This window comes from Uloborus diversus, chromosome 6, assembly GCF_026930045.1.
Source record: "Uloborus diversus isolate 005 chromosome 6, Udiv.v.3.1, whole genome shotgun sequence".
Taxonomy (NCBI): domain Eukaryota; kingdom Metazoa; phylum Arthropoda; class Arachnida; order Araneae; family Uloboridae; genus Uloborus; species Uloborus diversus.
Window position 1 is genome coordinate 101,789,186 of NC_072736.1, and position 17,657 is coordinate 101,806,842.

Sequence of the window (17,657 nt, forward strand, 5' to 3'; positions counted from 1 at the left end):
AAAAACTGTTATAGTAAGAAATATTAGTTTTACATGTAATTCACAAAAATGTCAAACGACTCACCTCTTCTCTAATTTCAGGAAAAGCTATTCTTAAAGCAGTGGTCCATGCATTGTAGAGCGTAGCTAGAGCAACGACTGCCTGTACCATAAACAAGGAAAAGTGATTATAAGTTTAACTCACCAAAATGTAATGTCAGTCAAAATTCAACATATACTGCTTATATATATATATATATATATATATATATATATATATATATATATATATATATATATATATATATATATATATATATATATATATATATATATATATATATGTAGCTTAAGTAAAATGTTAAGAATTATCATCGTCGTGAATCTGAAATATGAATTTAAAATATTCACATACAAAGTTTTACTTGTCAAAAGTTTGAGGGAGATCAAGATAGAAATAAAAAATATTACTTTTGCTATTTATAATATTTAATTATTCATATTGAAAAGCAGCTATTCAGGGAGTTATGCTTTTCTCATTAGAACACGAACTGGTAGGAGGTTCTCCTATCCCCCTCTTTCTCCCTTTTTTCACTTTAAAAAGAACTGTGACACAAAATTACTTGTCAGACAAGAGATTATCATAATAATTTTTTTGTAAATAAATAAACTTTTGAAGAAAGCGTTGTAAACTTCAAAAATAATCACAAAATTGGCGTAAGAAGGTCGTCTAAAACAGTCCAAACTTTTGTTTTTCTTGACGAAGGAAAGATTTTTTAACGCAAGCGAACAGAAACCTCAAAGGACCAGTCAAATTTTCATTTTCAGTCTCCCAGACCAGCTGTTGAGAATCTCTGGTTTACATTACTTCCGATATAGCCTACTTCCGGTACGACTAATGATACAAGTCGTAATAATTCTACCAATTATAATTGGTAACATATAAATACATATTTCATGAATTTGCAGTTTTAATGGATTGTAACTGTATTATAATTAATTATGTCGATGGGATACATACAACAAAATATGTTTCAATATTTTCAAATCGTATCAGGGTTCACCGATATATATCATGATATATATCACGATTTATATCCGATATTTATTTTGAAAATATCATGATATTTTCGATATTTATTTTTTTGACTACAGTATTTCCAAGTTAAAAATGAAATTAATCTTAGTATCATTGTTCATTTATTATTAAAAATAACCAAAAAGTTATGTACTATATTTTTATGATGTATTAATACATCATTAATACAACAAGAAAATATAATATTCCTTTTTTATTTTATATTCATAAAATTATTAGTAATCTAACAGTTTTAATTTATATTAAAAGTGTCTAATTAAATATTAAACATAGGTCAGCAAAACGAAAATGTCCTATGACTCTGCATCGATCAATGCATATTTTTTATTTCCGAATCATATACCTATGTAAAAGTAGCTAACAGAAAAAAAAATGAGTAAAACAGCTAATGCTAAATGAAAACCATTAAAATTGATAAAATTAAATGAAATATTAAATATCTTTACTAATAATAAAGCTGAAAGTATCTGTGTCCGGAGGATATCTGTAGGATATCTGTGACGCGCATAGCGCCTAGACCGTTCGGCCGATTTTCATGAAATTTGGTACAAAGTTATTTTGTAGCATGGGTGTGTGCACCTCGAAGCGATTTTTCGAAAATTTGATGTGGTTCTTTTTCTATTCCAATTTTAAGAACAAGAATATCATAAGATGGACGAGTAAATTACGAAATTATCATAACGCGGAAACCGTAACATGAGAAGAAGCCAATTGTCGAGAAAATTCATCATACATTATTTGTAAATATACAGGTGAACCAAAAGACCTTTTAATTTTTCTATTACGGGCAAAGCCGTGCGGGTACCACTAGTAAATAATAAAAGAAACCTTAATTTTAAGTGTATGTATTGTAATAACAATATGAAAGAGTGATTTTTGGATGTATTTACTATTTTGAAGGCTTAAGTTTGTGTTGGTTGAAAATATCTGATATATATATATCAAAATATCCGATATATATCAAAATATCGGATATTTTCGATATTTTCGAAAATATCATGATATTTTCGAACCCTAAATCGTATATTGCAAGGAATTAATTTAAAAAAAAACTCTTATGAGATTTATAGTACTCGTACGTAACATCAAATCTTTCAAGAAACGCAACGCACTGGCGAAACACTCATTACCTACATTGGTGGAAAAGCATAAAGGCCACCGACAATTGTCTTTCTTCAATTATTTTTCCAGATTTTCTTATTTTTTTTAAATTACACCCTAAGCTTTCTTTGTCCTAATTTCAGTACTAAAGACTGAGTGGTTGTCACCTGGGGCGGTAATATTTGGTGTCCCCCCCCCCAAAGTATACCTTTTGATTTTGCATGTAAAAGTTCACTCAATTTTCCAAAACCAACTTTTTATTTATAAAAACGAAAGTCGAAGTTACCTAATATCCATTAAATGACAGAAGACAAATATAAATTATGAAATCATTATAATGTTCGTCTGAATGGTGAAAAATGTAACAGAAAAATCAAGAAACATATGAGGCAGTGAGAAGCAAAGGGATGTAAGTGGCAAAACTAAAAATTTGGAGGTAACTAGTACAAATGTTAGGGGAACCTCCCCTCTGTGTTGGGGTAGAAGATAGTACCAGTGATCCAGGTAGGTGCTGCTATACAGCATGATTTAGAAAAAAATTTCAATGAAAGCTTACCCAGGATGTTATATTGAAACGCGTTTTACTCAAAACTTGAAAATGTCCACTTACATCCCTTTGCTTCTCACTGCCTCATATATTTTGAGCTAGTGTGTGTAAAGGTAAAATGTAAAACATTTAAGTTTAATAATATTTGAAATACATTGGGAAACTTTTTCAGACTGGAAGCATTTATAATTTTCCAAAATCTTAAAACTTTCGTAGCTCTATTCTTGATGTCAACCCCCCAACTCCATCAGAAAGGTGTCACCCTGGACGGACCGACTCCTCCACTGCCCGGTAGTAACTGCATTGAAAGAGTAAATCCATGGGTTGTTTTTAAAATAAGTTATTCGCTGTCTGTTTCCAAAATACCTTTAGTGCAAGGTATAAATTTTTTTAATGAATTTTATTTTTACCATGCTTTATAGCAGACGGCTTCAATTGGAGAAAAAAAACTGAATTAGTTAATACAGTTTTATAAGGAATGAGCTAAGGTGAAGTTGAAATATAGCTGTCTTGACTGTAAAGCCTAAAATGTCTACGTAGATTGGCTGACTAAAAACCAAAATTACCACTCGGGCACATTTTAAAATTGCGAAAAATATTTAAGTTACATTCCAAGGATGTTTTATTGACCTATGAAGAACAATATAGGATTCGTCTTCAGTCAGATAAATAACAGAACCGAGTATCTATCTGACTTGAAGCCTCCTTTGATCAACCACAAGGCTTCAGTCGACGTTTTGGATGTCTGACGGATACGTAAATTATAAGGCGAGATCCCACTAGGCTTGATCTACCGTCATTGAGTTTCCTAAAATTGTTACCATAGATGAAGAGTAAAAGTTGTTGCTATTACCTTAACCTTTTTTTCACGTTTTCTTTACAGTTTTTACTCTTCATTTATGATAACGATTTTTCGGAAACTCGATTATGGTAAAATGCTCATTTTTAGGCACCTTTCAACCCCTGGCAACCCTGATTAGTTCACGTGAAAGAGGTAGAAATTCTTACTTTCACGTTTCATTTACAACTTTTACTCGATGAGGGTAGGTCAAGCCTAGTGGGATCTTAGACTATTAGAATAATGTGACTCTCCAGTAATATCCGTTGTGGATTCCTTTCCGAACCAGTGCTCAAAAGAAGTTTGAAACTCTTAAAAGGCATAGAAACATTAAACAAAAAACAAAAACAAAAAACAGCAAGACAAGAACTCACTTACCGTCCAGTAGAATATAAGGCCACTATCCGGATCGAATATGAAGCGTGGAAAATGACGAACTTCCTAGACATAAAACATACACATTATTGAATTACGAACATATCGATTCGCGCTAGAAAATACACATTTTTTTTCTAACCCTCTTTTTCATAAAATTGAACTTTTACGTCATGATTTCTTCTTGTTTTTTTTTTTTTTTTTCACCTAGAAAAAAAAAACTTTGATAATCTGATTGTTCTATTTAAGAAAACAACGACTTGTTGAAGAAATAATTGAAGCCATGAAGAATAGACAAATGATGCAGTGAGAAGCAAAGGAATGTAAGCGAACATTTTCAAGTTTTGAGTAAAACGCGTTTAAAGTTGGGGACCTAAATAGGCTTTCATTGAAAAGTTTTTCTAAATCATACTGTATAGCAGCACCAACCAGGGATATTGAATCTTTTGCCCCGAAACAGAGAATAGGTTCACCTACCTTTCGTACTCTGGCTACCTTCAAATATTTTCTTTTGGCACCTAAATCCTTTTGCTTCTCACTGCCTCAAATGTAAATACGAACTTGATTAAAGTGAAACCAAAAATGTCAAAAATATTACGCTCTTACACTGCTTGACAATTGCTAAGGAACAATTACGTTTTTTGAAATAATTAAAAATAGATAATGATTGAAGAGGCAGAACGAAATATATAGTTAGTAGGGAGGATGTGCCTTTATTATAAGTACAAAATAATACAGATATTACTGTATTAATGAAGTAAAAACTTAAAAATAAAAAAATAATCCTACTTAGATGATTTTCCTACAACACCAAAAAAATGATCTTGGTCAGAATGATGGAGACATGAGTACCTTAATATGAGGTATGATTACCAGGGACACTGATTTACAATTTACATCTGTTTTCCATACTCCCCACTAATTATTGAGGAGTGCTTGGGGGATGCTTTCCCACTCCTCTCTCAATGCGGATTTGAGTTCTTGTACTGTTCTGGGAGGGATGGTTCTTCGCGCAACACGTTTGTCAAGAGCCTCCCAGGCAAGTTCAATTGGATTTAAGTCGGGAAAGTAACCAGGTCACTGCATACAGAGAATGTTTTCACTTTGTAGTGTGTCTGACACTTCAATGTTCCAGTGTGGCTGTGTATCGTCGTCCGTAAAGAGAAAATCTGGACCGACAGCCCCCCTAAAAAGACGAACATGGTCCAGCATAACGTCTCTGAAATACATTCACGACGTATCGCTTTCTTATTCAAAAATGTGAAGCTGTGTTCTGCCATTGTGCATGATGCCTGCCCACACCATGACGCCTGAGCCGTACCGCTCACGTTCGCAAACATATTTTTGTGCATAACGTGTTCCAAGCTCTCTCCACAGTAGTTGGTGACCAGAATCACTTGTCGCACTGAAACGAGACTCGTCAGATAACATCACTCTAGACCAATTTTAATGATCCCACCAACATGTTCCTTACACCAGCGTAATCTCTCTCGACGATGGCGTGGTTGAACCCGGATGCAACGTACGGGCTTCCGTACATACAAACCGACCTTATTTACTCGCCGTGAGATGGTTTTTGCAGAAACATGCGTACCGGTAGCGGTTGTTAGATTTGCAGCTGTCTGTCCAAGAGTGAAATTTCTGTTCCTTTTTGCCACGAGGGCTACACAGCGATCCTCTGAAGGTGTGGTGCTCCCACCACGACCCCTGGCATGCTTTTGCAAAACGTTTCCACCTCCAGCGGCCGTCTTTAATCGGGAGATGGCACAAAATGATACACCCGTTGCAGCAGCCACAGTGGTGACACTTTGACCTGCTTCCAGTCGTCCAACCGCTTGTCCACAATCGTAGATACTCAAATGATGTCTTGCTGACATTTTACTCTTAAGTATTTCAAGAACCAAACAGAATTTCAGAGAAAAACCTTTTTTAACATCCAGTACTATTTTTGTTAAAAACCAAATAGCGTGAATTTTTGTACGAATTTTGAGCGTGTATGCACTGTCTTTTATACAGATAACGAATCTTGGTCTACCACACCATCTGAACTTGAATTTATTTCCATTGGTCATGTGGTTGAGGTACAAATTTACAAAAATCACTTGTTCCTTAGCAATTGTCAAGCAGTGTAGATAGTTAGGATATTTTAAAAACTAAGTTTTTGAAATTCTATCTTTACGATCGATACCAGTAAAGAATAATACATTTCAATGCCACAGGCATTTAATATAAATGCATTTAGAGACCCAATGTTTTGACACTCCTTTTTTTTTTTTTTGTGTGTGTGTGTGTGTGTGTGTCGATACCAGTATAGTATCGTACAATTCAACGTGCTTGGTATCGAATCAAATATGGTATCGAATCTACTGGCATCGCAGTATCAGAACGAGATAGTCGCTTCGCTTCAAAGAAATTTTAGAATGTCGGATTTTTCCCTCTCGTTTTCAAATAACAATCATCAATAATTAAAAATAAGTTACTGCTCTCGCTGGTATGCTAAATAAATTCTAGGCAATCTCAGTTTGAAGGCAATTTCAGTTTCAATAACAGAACATTTCTTAACGATTCCAGACTGATGAGTCCATAAAAAGCAAGGAACAACAGTCTTTGGATGCCATAACTGGGCTGTCTGTATATTGCATATTGCATGCATAAATAATTACACGTACCTGTTCAGAGTTTTGGAGCAGCAACCGGGAGGATTTGGCTTGGCTGCTAGTAGATGTCGTTGAGTTGGCTCCACCTGTTGAGCTATTATTGTTGGCATCACTGTTTGGACCGTTATGTGCGCTGTTGAACATCAATATAATATTCATTTGTCAATAATTTAACACAATTGAGCAGATCTGCACTTGGGGAAAAAATGTTTGGGGTATCGCACTTTTCTATTGGTCAGATGTCATGGCCAAAATTTTTTCTTAGGTCAAAGTGGTCAGTTTGGATTACTTATGCCTGTTTTAATTCAAAAAGCAGATCTGTATTTCATTTAACGAGATGGTTCAAAACGATTTTTTTTTAATTTACATTATTTTACCAATATTAAGCCTAATATTTCGGAGGTTGGCGTCCCCTCCCTCTCCCCCCAACCGCAACTCTGCAATTATGCTATAACAAAAATTGATTGTGTTTCCAATACCTATTATTTTTTCAAAAACATTTATTGGTAAGTACTTAGGTAGTAATAAATTTACTCAGTTATTTCAAAAATACCGAAGTAGTTTTTAAATAATTAGTTTTCTTAGATCAGCATTACCATCAGTGAAACATTATGCTGACAATAAAAACAGAAAAAAAAGGGTAAGTCTTGCTTTTTCAAAACTTTCTTAGCTCGATAACTGTTTAAATTTAAATCTCATGATTTTTAACTTACACATTCAGATATAAATTTAGTTTACATTACATAGTTAGTACTTAAAAAATGGGCTTAATAGAACTTGAAATATGTGGGCAAACTACTTCACTGAATATCAATGAATTCAGATTAATGCTTCTACAATTTACCATTCTACAACATTAGATTCTCTCTCTCTCTCTCTCTCTCTCTCTCTCTTTCTCTCTGCGAGAGAGAGAGAGTGATATTCTTCTGTGTGTGATAATATTCTTCTGATCAGTGATATTCTCTCTCTCTCTCTCTCTCTCTCTGTTTTTTTAAAAGAGAGATGATGTAAATAATTTTTCAAATTTAGTAATTGTTTTATAGACTCATTTTTCACAACACCACTTTGATTTCAGAGCGTCCCCTTTAAAACATTTTCATGCAAACCTAGATTTGAGCTCCACAGCTTGTAAAACATTGCATTGCATTAGAATGTCGTGCATATTATTATTATTACTATTATTCCCTATTTGGGTTTTACGGCAAAAGAAATTACAAATTACTTCTGATACTCTACAACATTAATAAGAATCACTTTACTTACTTATTCAAAGTCGTTGACATCGTCTTCTGCTGACAATGCTGGAAAGCAAAAATACACAAATTTCATTCCATATTATTTATTTATTTTTTTTTTCATTCAGAATATTTCAAATAACAAACATAAATTTAAATTTCATGTATGTGTGTACAAATTTTCCTCTGTTTTTTTTTTTTTTTTCATGGACAATGTTTTCCCAAAACAATCCCGTCGTTCGAGGTCATAAAAGCAGTTTGCCTTTCTTTTTGGTCTCTATACTGTAACGTTTCCTAAGTAATAAATATGAATTATCAAGGAAAATTATGCAAAAATAATACTTGAGTATTGGTATCTTTTGCAATTTAACATGCGTAATAATTTTAAAATATTATAACTTATAACGTTAAAGCTGGACAAAAACAATGAGAACTTGTATTAATTTAAATACAAAATGCGCATTTTCAATATTGTATTACTTGAATTTCAGTTTGAATCATATGTAAAATGTTTATTATATTTCTTATAAAGTTAAAACTTTCAACGTTAAATGTTAAACTGGTAATAATGGTTTTAACTTACACTGCCGTGGGCAGGTAATGGGCAGTAACTGCAAATTTTTCCTTTTTTTTTTTTTTTTTTTTTTGTATTTTTGCAATCTATTGTACTTTAACTTTATTGTATAAGCTCGCTAATTTAATTTCCGCTGACGAAGAAGCACGAAAAAAACACTGATTCCGACGTTTCCCAAAATTGTTAGTATTGAATCTAAAACGTGATTCATCAAATAATCTCGAAAACTGATTTTTGCAGATACTGCCGTTCTCCTGCCCACGGCAGTATAGCGTAAATAAACGCCTCATATGTATGCATAATAATTTTTTATATCTTCGAGACCAGGGGTTCTCAAACTTTTAGACATTGCGACCTACTTTTTAGACTAAGTATTTTGCCCCCCCCCCCTCCCAAAAGTTTCAACTCTGACTAAACCCTAAATAGCCCGGTCAAAATAGACCAAAAAAAAGCGAAAGTTCAGAAAAATTCCCATAAAGCTGAAAATTGGTACAGACCTTAAGAACATCATTATACATGAAATGCCAAATGTCCCCATCGATCCCGGTGGAGCTAAAAATTTTATTCAAGATCAAAGGTCAAAAACTAATTTTTCGCAACTATCTCTTAAACGGTAAGTGTTATAAAAGTAGGGGATACAAAGATTGAAAATTAATAGATAATTAATAAATAATTAATAGATAATTTTGCGCAAATGGGAGGGGATTCAGTGGATGGGTCAAGGGGTCATACCCCCCTCTCCTTAAAGCGATAAAATAAAGTCTAAAACTGCAGTTCAGGGAATCATTTTTCTAAAAATTCACCCTAAAATCCCTATTTTTGTCCAAATATTGCACTTTGACTATGAAATTACCATTGAAATAATTACAGACATCATTATAAACGAAATTTCAAACGTTCCCAATGAATCCCAGTGGAGCTAAACGTTTTATTCAAGGTCAAAGCTCAGAAAATCAATTTTTCACAAATATCTCTTAAACGGTAAGTGTCTTAAAATAGAGGATACAAAGTTTGAAAACTATGCACTTATGTACATACAAGCGGAGATTTAGAGGCTGTGCCTTGGTGGTCTTACCCCCCAGCCCTCCCCCCCCCCGTAAGCGACAAAATTAAAGCTGCATTTTGATGACATATTTCGTTGACTTTAAACCCCCTATTTGTGCCCTAAAATTACTTTGATCCCTTTCTGATAACGAGTACTTCCAAAACCAGAAGCTGGATCTACCCTAGGTGTTAAAAAAGCCCAATATTTGTTCCCCCCTCCCCCCAATAAATGATAACATTCATAAAGTATCGCAGTTTTTGAAACTTGGAAATAGTACTGAAGCTCCTTTTCTTTCTTTCGAGTGACCTCGAGAAACTACACTTGACCCCTATGCCTATCCCCTCTTACGATTCACACACCCCCTTCAAATTGAAAAGATCAAATTTCATTCAGGGGAGAGTGGATGCGCTTAGATTCCTTTGTATGAGCAAAGTCAGTCGCACAAGTGCTATTAACAGGGAGTGATTCTTTGTTGTGAAAAGTCGGGTTTATTGATACTATTTTTGATATGAATACGTGCCCTTAACAAATAATTCTTCAAAGATGCCGCAAGATTGCTTCATTTCCAATAAATCTTTGACTGACGGTGAAATTGTTACTGTTGAACGCGGAATAAAATTTAATTGATTCAAGTAGTGCAAGGAACGATGGGTTTGTTGAATACTTGAAAGACAAACAGTCGGTGGATCAGTTCATGTAGTGTCGCAAAATGTACAACCGAAAGTGGGCATTGCGGCAGCTAAAAGGCAACAAGAGACAGAGGCCAGTACATCTCTGAGTAGTCCACAGTCCACCTCGTACTAGAGTCCTATCAGGTGAGACAACATTTGTTTTAAAAACTGTTGCTTATTTTGTGGTGATGAAGCAAATGAAGAGACTGAAAAGAAAAAACAGCAGAATATACGGCGTAGAATTTGTCAAGTTGCTACTCTTTCCTTTAAAGATAATATTCTAAAGATTGCACATAATCATTCAGATGACGTAGCAAAAATTGTTATTGCACGCATACAATATGAATACGATTTAGTTGCTGCTGAAGCGGAGTACCATTCTAATTGCTACACTTCATTTCTAAAGCGTTCTGTAGATCTTTAAGCAGGTCGTCCTAAAAATCCCGCTGTTACTATGGCGATGACAGAAATATTTGATTATATTGAAAATAATGATGATTGTCAGTTTTCACTGTAAGAACTAAAAAATATTTGTAAAACTGAAATCCCAGATGATAAAACAATCAAAAACAGATTAAAGTTAAGGTATGGCAATAGAATGATTATAACCGAGAAACGTGGAAGTTTAGCAATGATTTGTTTACACTCAGCACGATACTATACTGAACAAAGCTTGGTACGAAAATTAAAAAAAACAGCAAAAGAGGAAAGATTTTGGATACTAAAGACTGCGGCAGAAATTATTCAATAAGATATTCAATCTGTCGCGTGCGACACTAACAATTATCCCCCGCCATGTCAAATGTTTGAATATATTAATAGTGACATTCCGGAGTCGTTGACTTATTTTTTGGAGCAAATTATCTTAAAAAGAAAACGATCTAAATTGGAACATTTGAAATTAGTATGTACTAGTGTCAGCCACTGTATTATGGCTGCTGTTTGTCCTAGATCTTTCATCTCGAGATACAATTGGGTCTCTCAGTTTTTTTTCATCGACGATTTGGATTAAACGTTTGATACAAATTTTCTCATCTTTTGGTTTAAGTGCTTCGTATAATGATACTATGGCGTATGAGGCGGCTACAGTTTTTAACCATCAGCCGCATATTTTACCACCAGAAACCGGGACATTTATTCAATACGCAGCAGACAATGCTGGTATTAACGTACACACTTTAGATGGCTATAACACTCTACACATAATGGGCATAATCCAAATTATTACTCCTAGAAGTTCAGTTTTAGCAGAAGATCCTTTATCGCGAATGAAACAAATTATTTCAGCGAAAGATTTTGCAGAAAAAGCTCATGTGCCAACACAAGAGTACCACAATAATGGTGTAGTAGGATATAGTAAAATAACTGTTCAGAATTTTGCTTATGAAAGTGATACAACTTCTTTCTTACTCCGGAAAATAGATTTGTTATGGTTGTATGGGAAATGGAATAATTTATCGCTATCAGGTTGGAACGGTTATATTGAAGGTTTAATAAAGAATAATATGGATTTTTCAATGTCTAGAATTTTGTTCTTACCATTTATTCACCAACCTGCAAATGACTACAATAGTATATACACTACTTTACTTTGTGCTTTGGAGAATACAAAGCATTACTTGTTACTTTTGATCAACCTTTGTATGCAAAGGCTAGAGAAATTGTTGCTGCTGCACCTGAAGAATCTGATTAGGGATAATAGGTATTGAGAGGCATCTTATATCCGTTAAATAAGGGATAATGTTGTACTTGTTTCACCATTTTCACCTAATTTGAACCAGAAAAAGTTGAACTTCATATAAAAACATCTTTTCAACATATTGTATAATTTACAAATTAATATGCGCTTTTTATAATAACAGTTATGTTTTTGAAATAATTGCAAAATAAAAATAAAAAACATTTTTTGACCCTTGACCGTGCATAAAATGTTTATATTAAGTGGGATCCATGGGGATTTTTTATATTTCATTTATAATTGTGTATTTTCTGTCTCTGCCAATTTTCAGCTCTATGTGAATTTTTCTGATTTTTTAAGTTTTTTTTTTTGTTTATTTTGACCTTTGACCTTCCAGAAAATTTTTAGTTCAATTGGAATCGATGGGAATTTTTCATATATCATTCACAATGATGCATTTAAAGTCTGTACCAATTTTCAGCACTGTACGAATGTTTTCAATTTAAAAAAAAAAATTCAATTTTGACCTTTGACCTTGCATAAAATTTTTAGCTCCACTTGGATCGATGAGGACTTTTGACATTTCACTTATAATGATGTTCTTAAGGTCTGTACCAATTTTCAGCTTTATGGGAATTTTTCCGAACTCGAATGTCTATTTTGACCGGGCTATAAAACAGTAGCTAAAAACAGCACAAATGGTTAAGTTTTATCCTTAGAAACACAAGTAACTAGTAAAATAAACATGAATTTTTGTCTCTTGAATTATTTTATAATAAGAGACAGACCTTACTGATTACAACAACATTAAAACTTTGATGCCATTTTCTATGTCTTACAGCTGTGAACAAGGATTCTCCATAATGATGAATTTAAAGACAAAATCAAGAAATGGTTTGACACTGGAAAATGACATTGTTTGGTGTGTTACAAAGCTCATTCCAGGCATTAAAAAATGGTTAATTTCAAACAAACTCATTTATTTCACTAACAAATAGAACAAAAAAACTAACTTGTATGTGTATTAGTGTATTTAAAGCCTTATGAGTACTTTTTTTTTAAACTAACTTGTATGTGTATTAGTGTATTAAAAGCCTTATGAGTACTTTTTTTACAATAAAAACACAGCAATAAATTAATTTTCTTTAAACTTTTCTTCCACGTCTCGCGATCCCCCCCTCCCCCGGACACATCCCGAACCCCCATGGGGATTGCGACCCACTTTTTGAGAACCCCTGTTCTAGACGCGTTTATTCTGAGCTTCACTAAAACTTTTACTGAACTATTCAAAGAAAATAAACTAAAATGACATTTCCAAGATCAGTGGTTCTCAATCTTTTCGTTAGTGAGGATCACTTGATACCCCTCCGAATTCGAACTGGACCACATACGATAGAAATAATATTTTCACAACAGTTATATTAGGTGACATGAGAGGGTTCCAAAAGTTTTCTTTAATAAATGTAATTACAACTTTAAAAATGATGTACTTTAATTTTTACTAACTGTTCGCAGGCCACATAAAAATTGCTAGTGAACCACAGGTTGAGAGCCACTGTCCTAGATTACTACGGTGCTAAAAAAAATTAAATTGGAAAACTATATATTATAAGTTTTTTTTATATATGCTTTAATGGTACAACTGTAATAAATAAAACATTTCTGATACTGGTGTTATTTTATGTCGCATTGAATTTCAACAGTAATTTTATCCATCATGACTTGCGGTATGAGCTTTTCTCTTACATTCCATGGAATTTTCCCTATAAAGGGGCCATTCCACGAAAATGTCAACTCTTTGTCCCGCACGTGACGGTTCATATATTTCATTAAAAAGTAATAATTTTGAAGGATAGTAACGAAATTTTTTGCTAGAGAAATCACACATAAGTTTTAATTTGTTGGGCAGAAAAAATTTATTCACTAATATTTTAAAGTATTATTTTAATGAAATATACGAGGCGTCACGTGCGGGACAAAATGACAGTTTTCCGTGGAGTGGTTCAAAAAATTATTCACGAATACGCCCTTCTTAACCGATTGTGGCTTCATTCATCCAGTTTTTTTTTATATATATATATGTAATTTGAACTAATTAATTTTACTAGAGATTGGCTCAAAATTATTAGTTTTCTAAATCTACACTCCTTTCTCTAATATAAATTAATAATATTTGACTGTGTCTTAGTATTTTTTCGAATACGTTTTCTGTATATGATATTCTAGGTATGGATTGATCATTCCTCAAAATTCATAAATTATGCATCATGTTGTATTTATATTTTGTCAGAAACTAATGTTGAACTCCTATGTGACAATTGTAAAGGAATAAAGTAAACACACCAGTAGTGGCCACTTCTAGGTTTATATTTGAAAAAATGGGACTGATGCATTTTTGAACCCATTGGGAAACCTGGAATCCTCATTTTTCAAATACAAAATTTGAAGTGGCAAATACTGAAGCTGGCCAGTGGCCACTAGCCACTACTAGTTCGCTTTTTTTTTTTCTTTTTTTTTTTTTTTTCTTTCAGACTACTTTATATTAATGAATTATCTGAGCAGTTTTAATTTTACAATGCTTAAGAAATTAATATGAAAAATGACATGAAGACTTGATACATGCAGTTTTCAGTTAATATGTTGTTTTCTGTTGGGCATTTGCTCTGAACATCCTAAATGCACTGTAGTTAAGGTAGCGGAGAGGTGTAGGCAAACAGGGAGCCCCGAGCCGCAATTTTGGGAGGGCAAAAATTTTCAATCTTCCGAATGAAGTTTTGAACTTTCATCAAATGAGGAAATATGAACGTACACACATATAGGTACCTGAATCTAGTGAGCAGAGACATTAAAGCGTCATTAGAGAAAGAGTTAAAAATGCAATTTTTCTAATTAAAAGCATTTTAAAAAATACTGGGGTTTTTTATTGCTGTCTCCAAATTTGCCAAATAAGGAATTTTTTGAAAGGTCACAATGACCTCCCGTGACCTCCCATCGGCGCACCCCTGTGGAAAAGGTGGATCCCAGAGTCACTTTTCCCGCATGATATGTACCATTTATGTTTGTATAGCTGTTTGTGTCATATAATCTTTTGATTAAAAAAAATTATAATTTCTTCACTTTGTTATTTTTAGAAAATGTCTTCAATTGTTGACATGTGCTCTTAAAAAAGAGGGGGAGGGCACATGTAAACAAGCCGGAGCACTAGGGTGGTTCAAAAACCTTTTTTTCAACTAGAGTCCAGAATACCCCCTAGTTTTTTAGACATACTAATAGTAACTGTTCGATTATGCTGTAAACTGTTCTTATAATGCTGTAAAAGTTTTAGCTTCTTACTCAAATTTTAAGAGGGTGTTCAGTGACCCCTCAACTTAGCATTAGCCATAGCATAGAAAATGTCACAAATTTAAAAACATTTAATTTCCCTGAAAATATTTATCTAACTGTGACGAACAACCAGAAGACAACAATTATGAAAGACAGCTCTTTTTAAAGAAATTCTGAAACATTTTGCATATCAACAAGGTACGAAAAGGTAGTAAGGCATCAATATTAGTTAAAAGTAGTTATTCACATTATATTTGCTTAATGTGAAACTACGTTTTTTAGTTTGATACGGATAAATATGTTTGCATAATGTAGATAAATGTGTTTGTATAAGATTGGTAAAAATAAGTAATTTAAATTTGTAATTTTACTGTAAAAATTCTTATTGAATATTTGTGAAATACGTAAAAACTAATTGTTAATGTAATTTTTGAACTCAAATTTTAAAATTTAAAGCAATTTATGTTATGTACTTATTTTTTAAATTTAGGTATTCATTTAATAGGCAAATTATAATTTTGTTATTTAAATCAAAAAGCAACAACCAATCTGTCTTAAACGATGAAACTTAAACAAGTAAATGAATAATTCAAATAAAAATTGTTTTACTTAAAATGTGCATTTTTTACAGCAGTTGGTGTATTTATCTACTATTAATAAAACACACACACACACACGCAATAAAAATATTTAAACATAAAAAGCGAAATATCTGGCTGTAATAATTACGAGCAATTTCTAGTCCAGGGTGTCTATTATATGTAACATTTATCATTGATTTATAATATTTTTTTTTACATTCTATTAAATTAATTAAATTCTTTTTATACATTATTATTATTATTCGATTTTACTTCTTAATTTTCTTTTCTTTTCATATTTATATTATTTAAATTATTTAAATGCAACAGCTACGAAAAAACAAAAGTACTAGCAAAAATATTCAAAAATCGCTATGTTAGCAGCTGAGTGAGGAAAATAAGTTTAATACAATCATAACGTACTGGAGAATCAAAAATTAAATAAATAAAATACATTTTAAATAACGTTGAAATGCAAATATATATACATAGACATCATACAAAAAAAGGCTTTTTTCCTGCAGAAAAAAAAAAGAAAATAGTTTCAATACATAGCTTCTTATTTTACACACATATATATATATATTTTACAAAAAATTTATTTTGTAAAAGATCAGTTGATATTTTTACTTGAAATAGAAATATATTACGAAAACACTGTAAATATAAGAAAAGGGAAAACTTTATGCCCTCCTCAAGATTAAAAATTTCCCTGATTTTTACAGGTTTTCCAGAAGTATGAAAAAATATCCTGACTTTTCTAGCTGATCCAAGTTTTCCCGGTTTATTAGACACCCTGTCTAGTAATTATTTGTAGAATGCAGTAAAAATACTAAAGCATTAAGCAAAAATCCGATTTTTAAAATGATTTTTTCTCACATCTGTTTCTTTCAACTATCTCAATGGTTCACACAAGAATACATAACAAATAGCACCATATGTGGAGCCAAAAAGCATTTGCTTGCTTACCTTATCAGAAGTAAAGCACTACGTGATCATTCTAAATCCGCACGAGTTTTTGATCAATATTTATGAACAGGAAAGCATTACTGAGCTAAGTAAACCACCTGTTTCTTCCATAAGCTGAGCCCTGGCATCAATGACTGAATGCACGACCAAAGCCTTTTCCTTCATCTTCTGGTCTCTTTCCTTCCGCGATAGAATCTCCGTACTCGCAAGAGCAAATATTAGCGCCATTTGATATCACAAACGTCGCCAAATTGGTCGCCAAAATCGATGTGGAGAATGGAGATGGTAAAAAGAAAGCAAAGGTAATTTTACGATGCAAGGAGTAAACTGCGTTTTGACGAAATGCTTCTGAATGCTCATCATCTTCGCTGTGTTAAATAAGGTTATTAGCTCTGTCAGAATTACTTTTCCATCTAATCTTTAATCAAAACTGGCAATAATTTTTTTATTGTTTGTTGATATGAGATAAGGCTTAGTTCGCGCAAAGTAACTAACAAATTACAGATTTAAAAAATTTAGAAACTTACAATTTTTAATGTAATGCAAGTTTGCTCAATAGTTTTTATTTTTATTTTTTCTTTTTTTAAATCCATGCAGCTTTCCTATTAGGTACATAAATATACAATGCAGGTCAACTATGTTTTTCTAAAATTACATGGAAAAAAATCCAAATAGGTCTTTTATAATTTTTTAACTGTCATTATTTTTCAGTCTTTTGCATTTCAAAACAGTCCAAAAAGCATATTTCAGCCAAAACTTCAATATTACCTCATTACGTTGATTACTAAGATTTATTGAGATAGGTTATGTACCATTGAAGCGATGCACCGTGTAAAAATATCTTAACACTGGAATATTCATAATGACAAGAGAAAAAAAATAACTAAAGTCCAAGAACACTTAGAGTAGGCATAAAATTCCGCTTATACCTGCACACTTTTTGCATCCCCGATAGACGATGCAGTCAAAGCAAGAAAAGAAAAT

The 17,657-nt window shown here is 32.6% G+C and overlaps 1 protein-coding gene across 1 annotated transcript in view; it reads right to left on the reverse strand.

Annotated features, from left to right (window-relative positions):
* Positions 1 to 16,872, reverse strand: part of LOC129225269 (cyclic nucleotide-gated cation channel alpha-3-like) — a 100,703-nt gene extending 83,831 nt beyond the window's left edge. The window contains exons 1-5 of the mRNA XM_054859853.1: positions 16,674 to 16,872; positions 7,860 to 7,897; positions 6,609 to 6,729; positions 3,943 to 4,005; positions 65 to 142 (exon numbers count right to left, since the gene is read on the reverse strand). Of these exons, the coding sequence (XP_054715828.1) occupies positions 65 to 142; positions 3,943 to 4,005; positions 6,609 to 6,729; positions 7,860 to 7,879 (282 nt within the window). The 5' untranslated portion in view covers positions 7,880 to 7,897; positions 16,674 to 16,872. The remainder of the gene's footprint in view (positions 1 to 64; positions 143 to 3,942; positions 4,006 to 6,608; positions 6,730 to 7,859; positions 7,898 to 16,673) is intronic.
* Between the last annotated feature and the right edge of the window lie 785 nt (positions 16,873 to 17,657).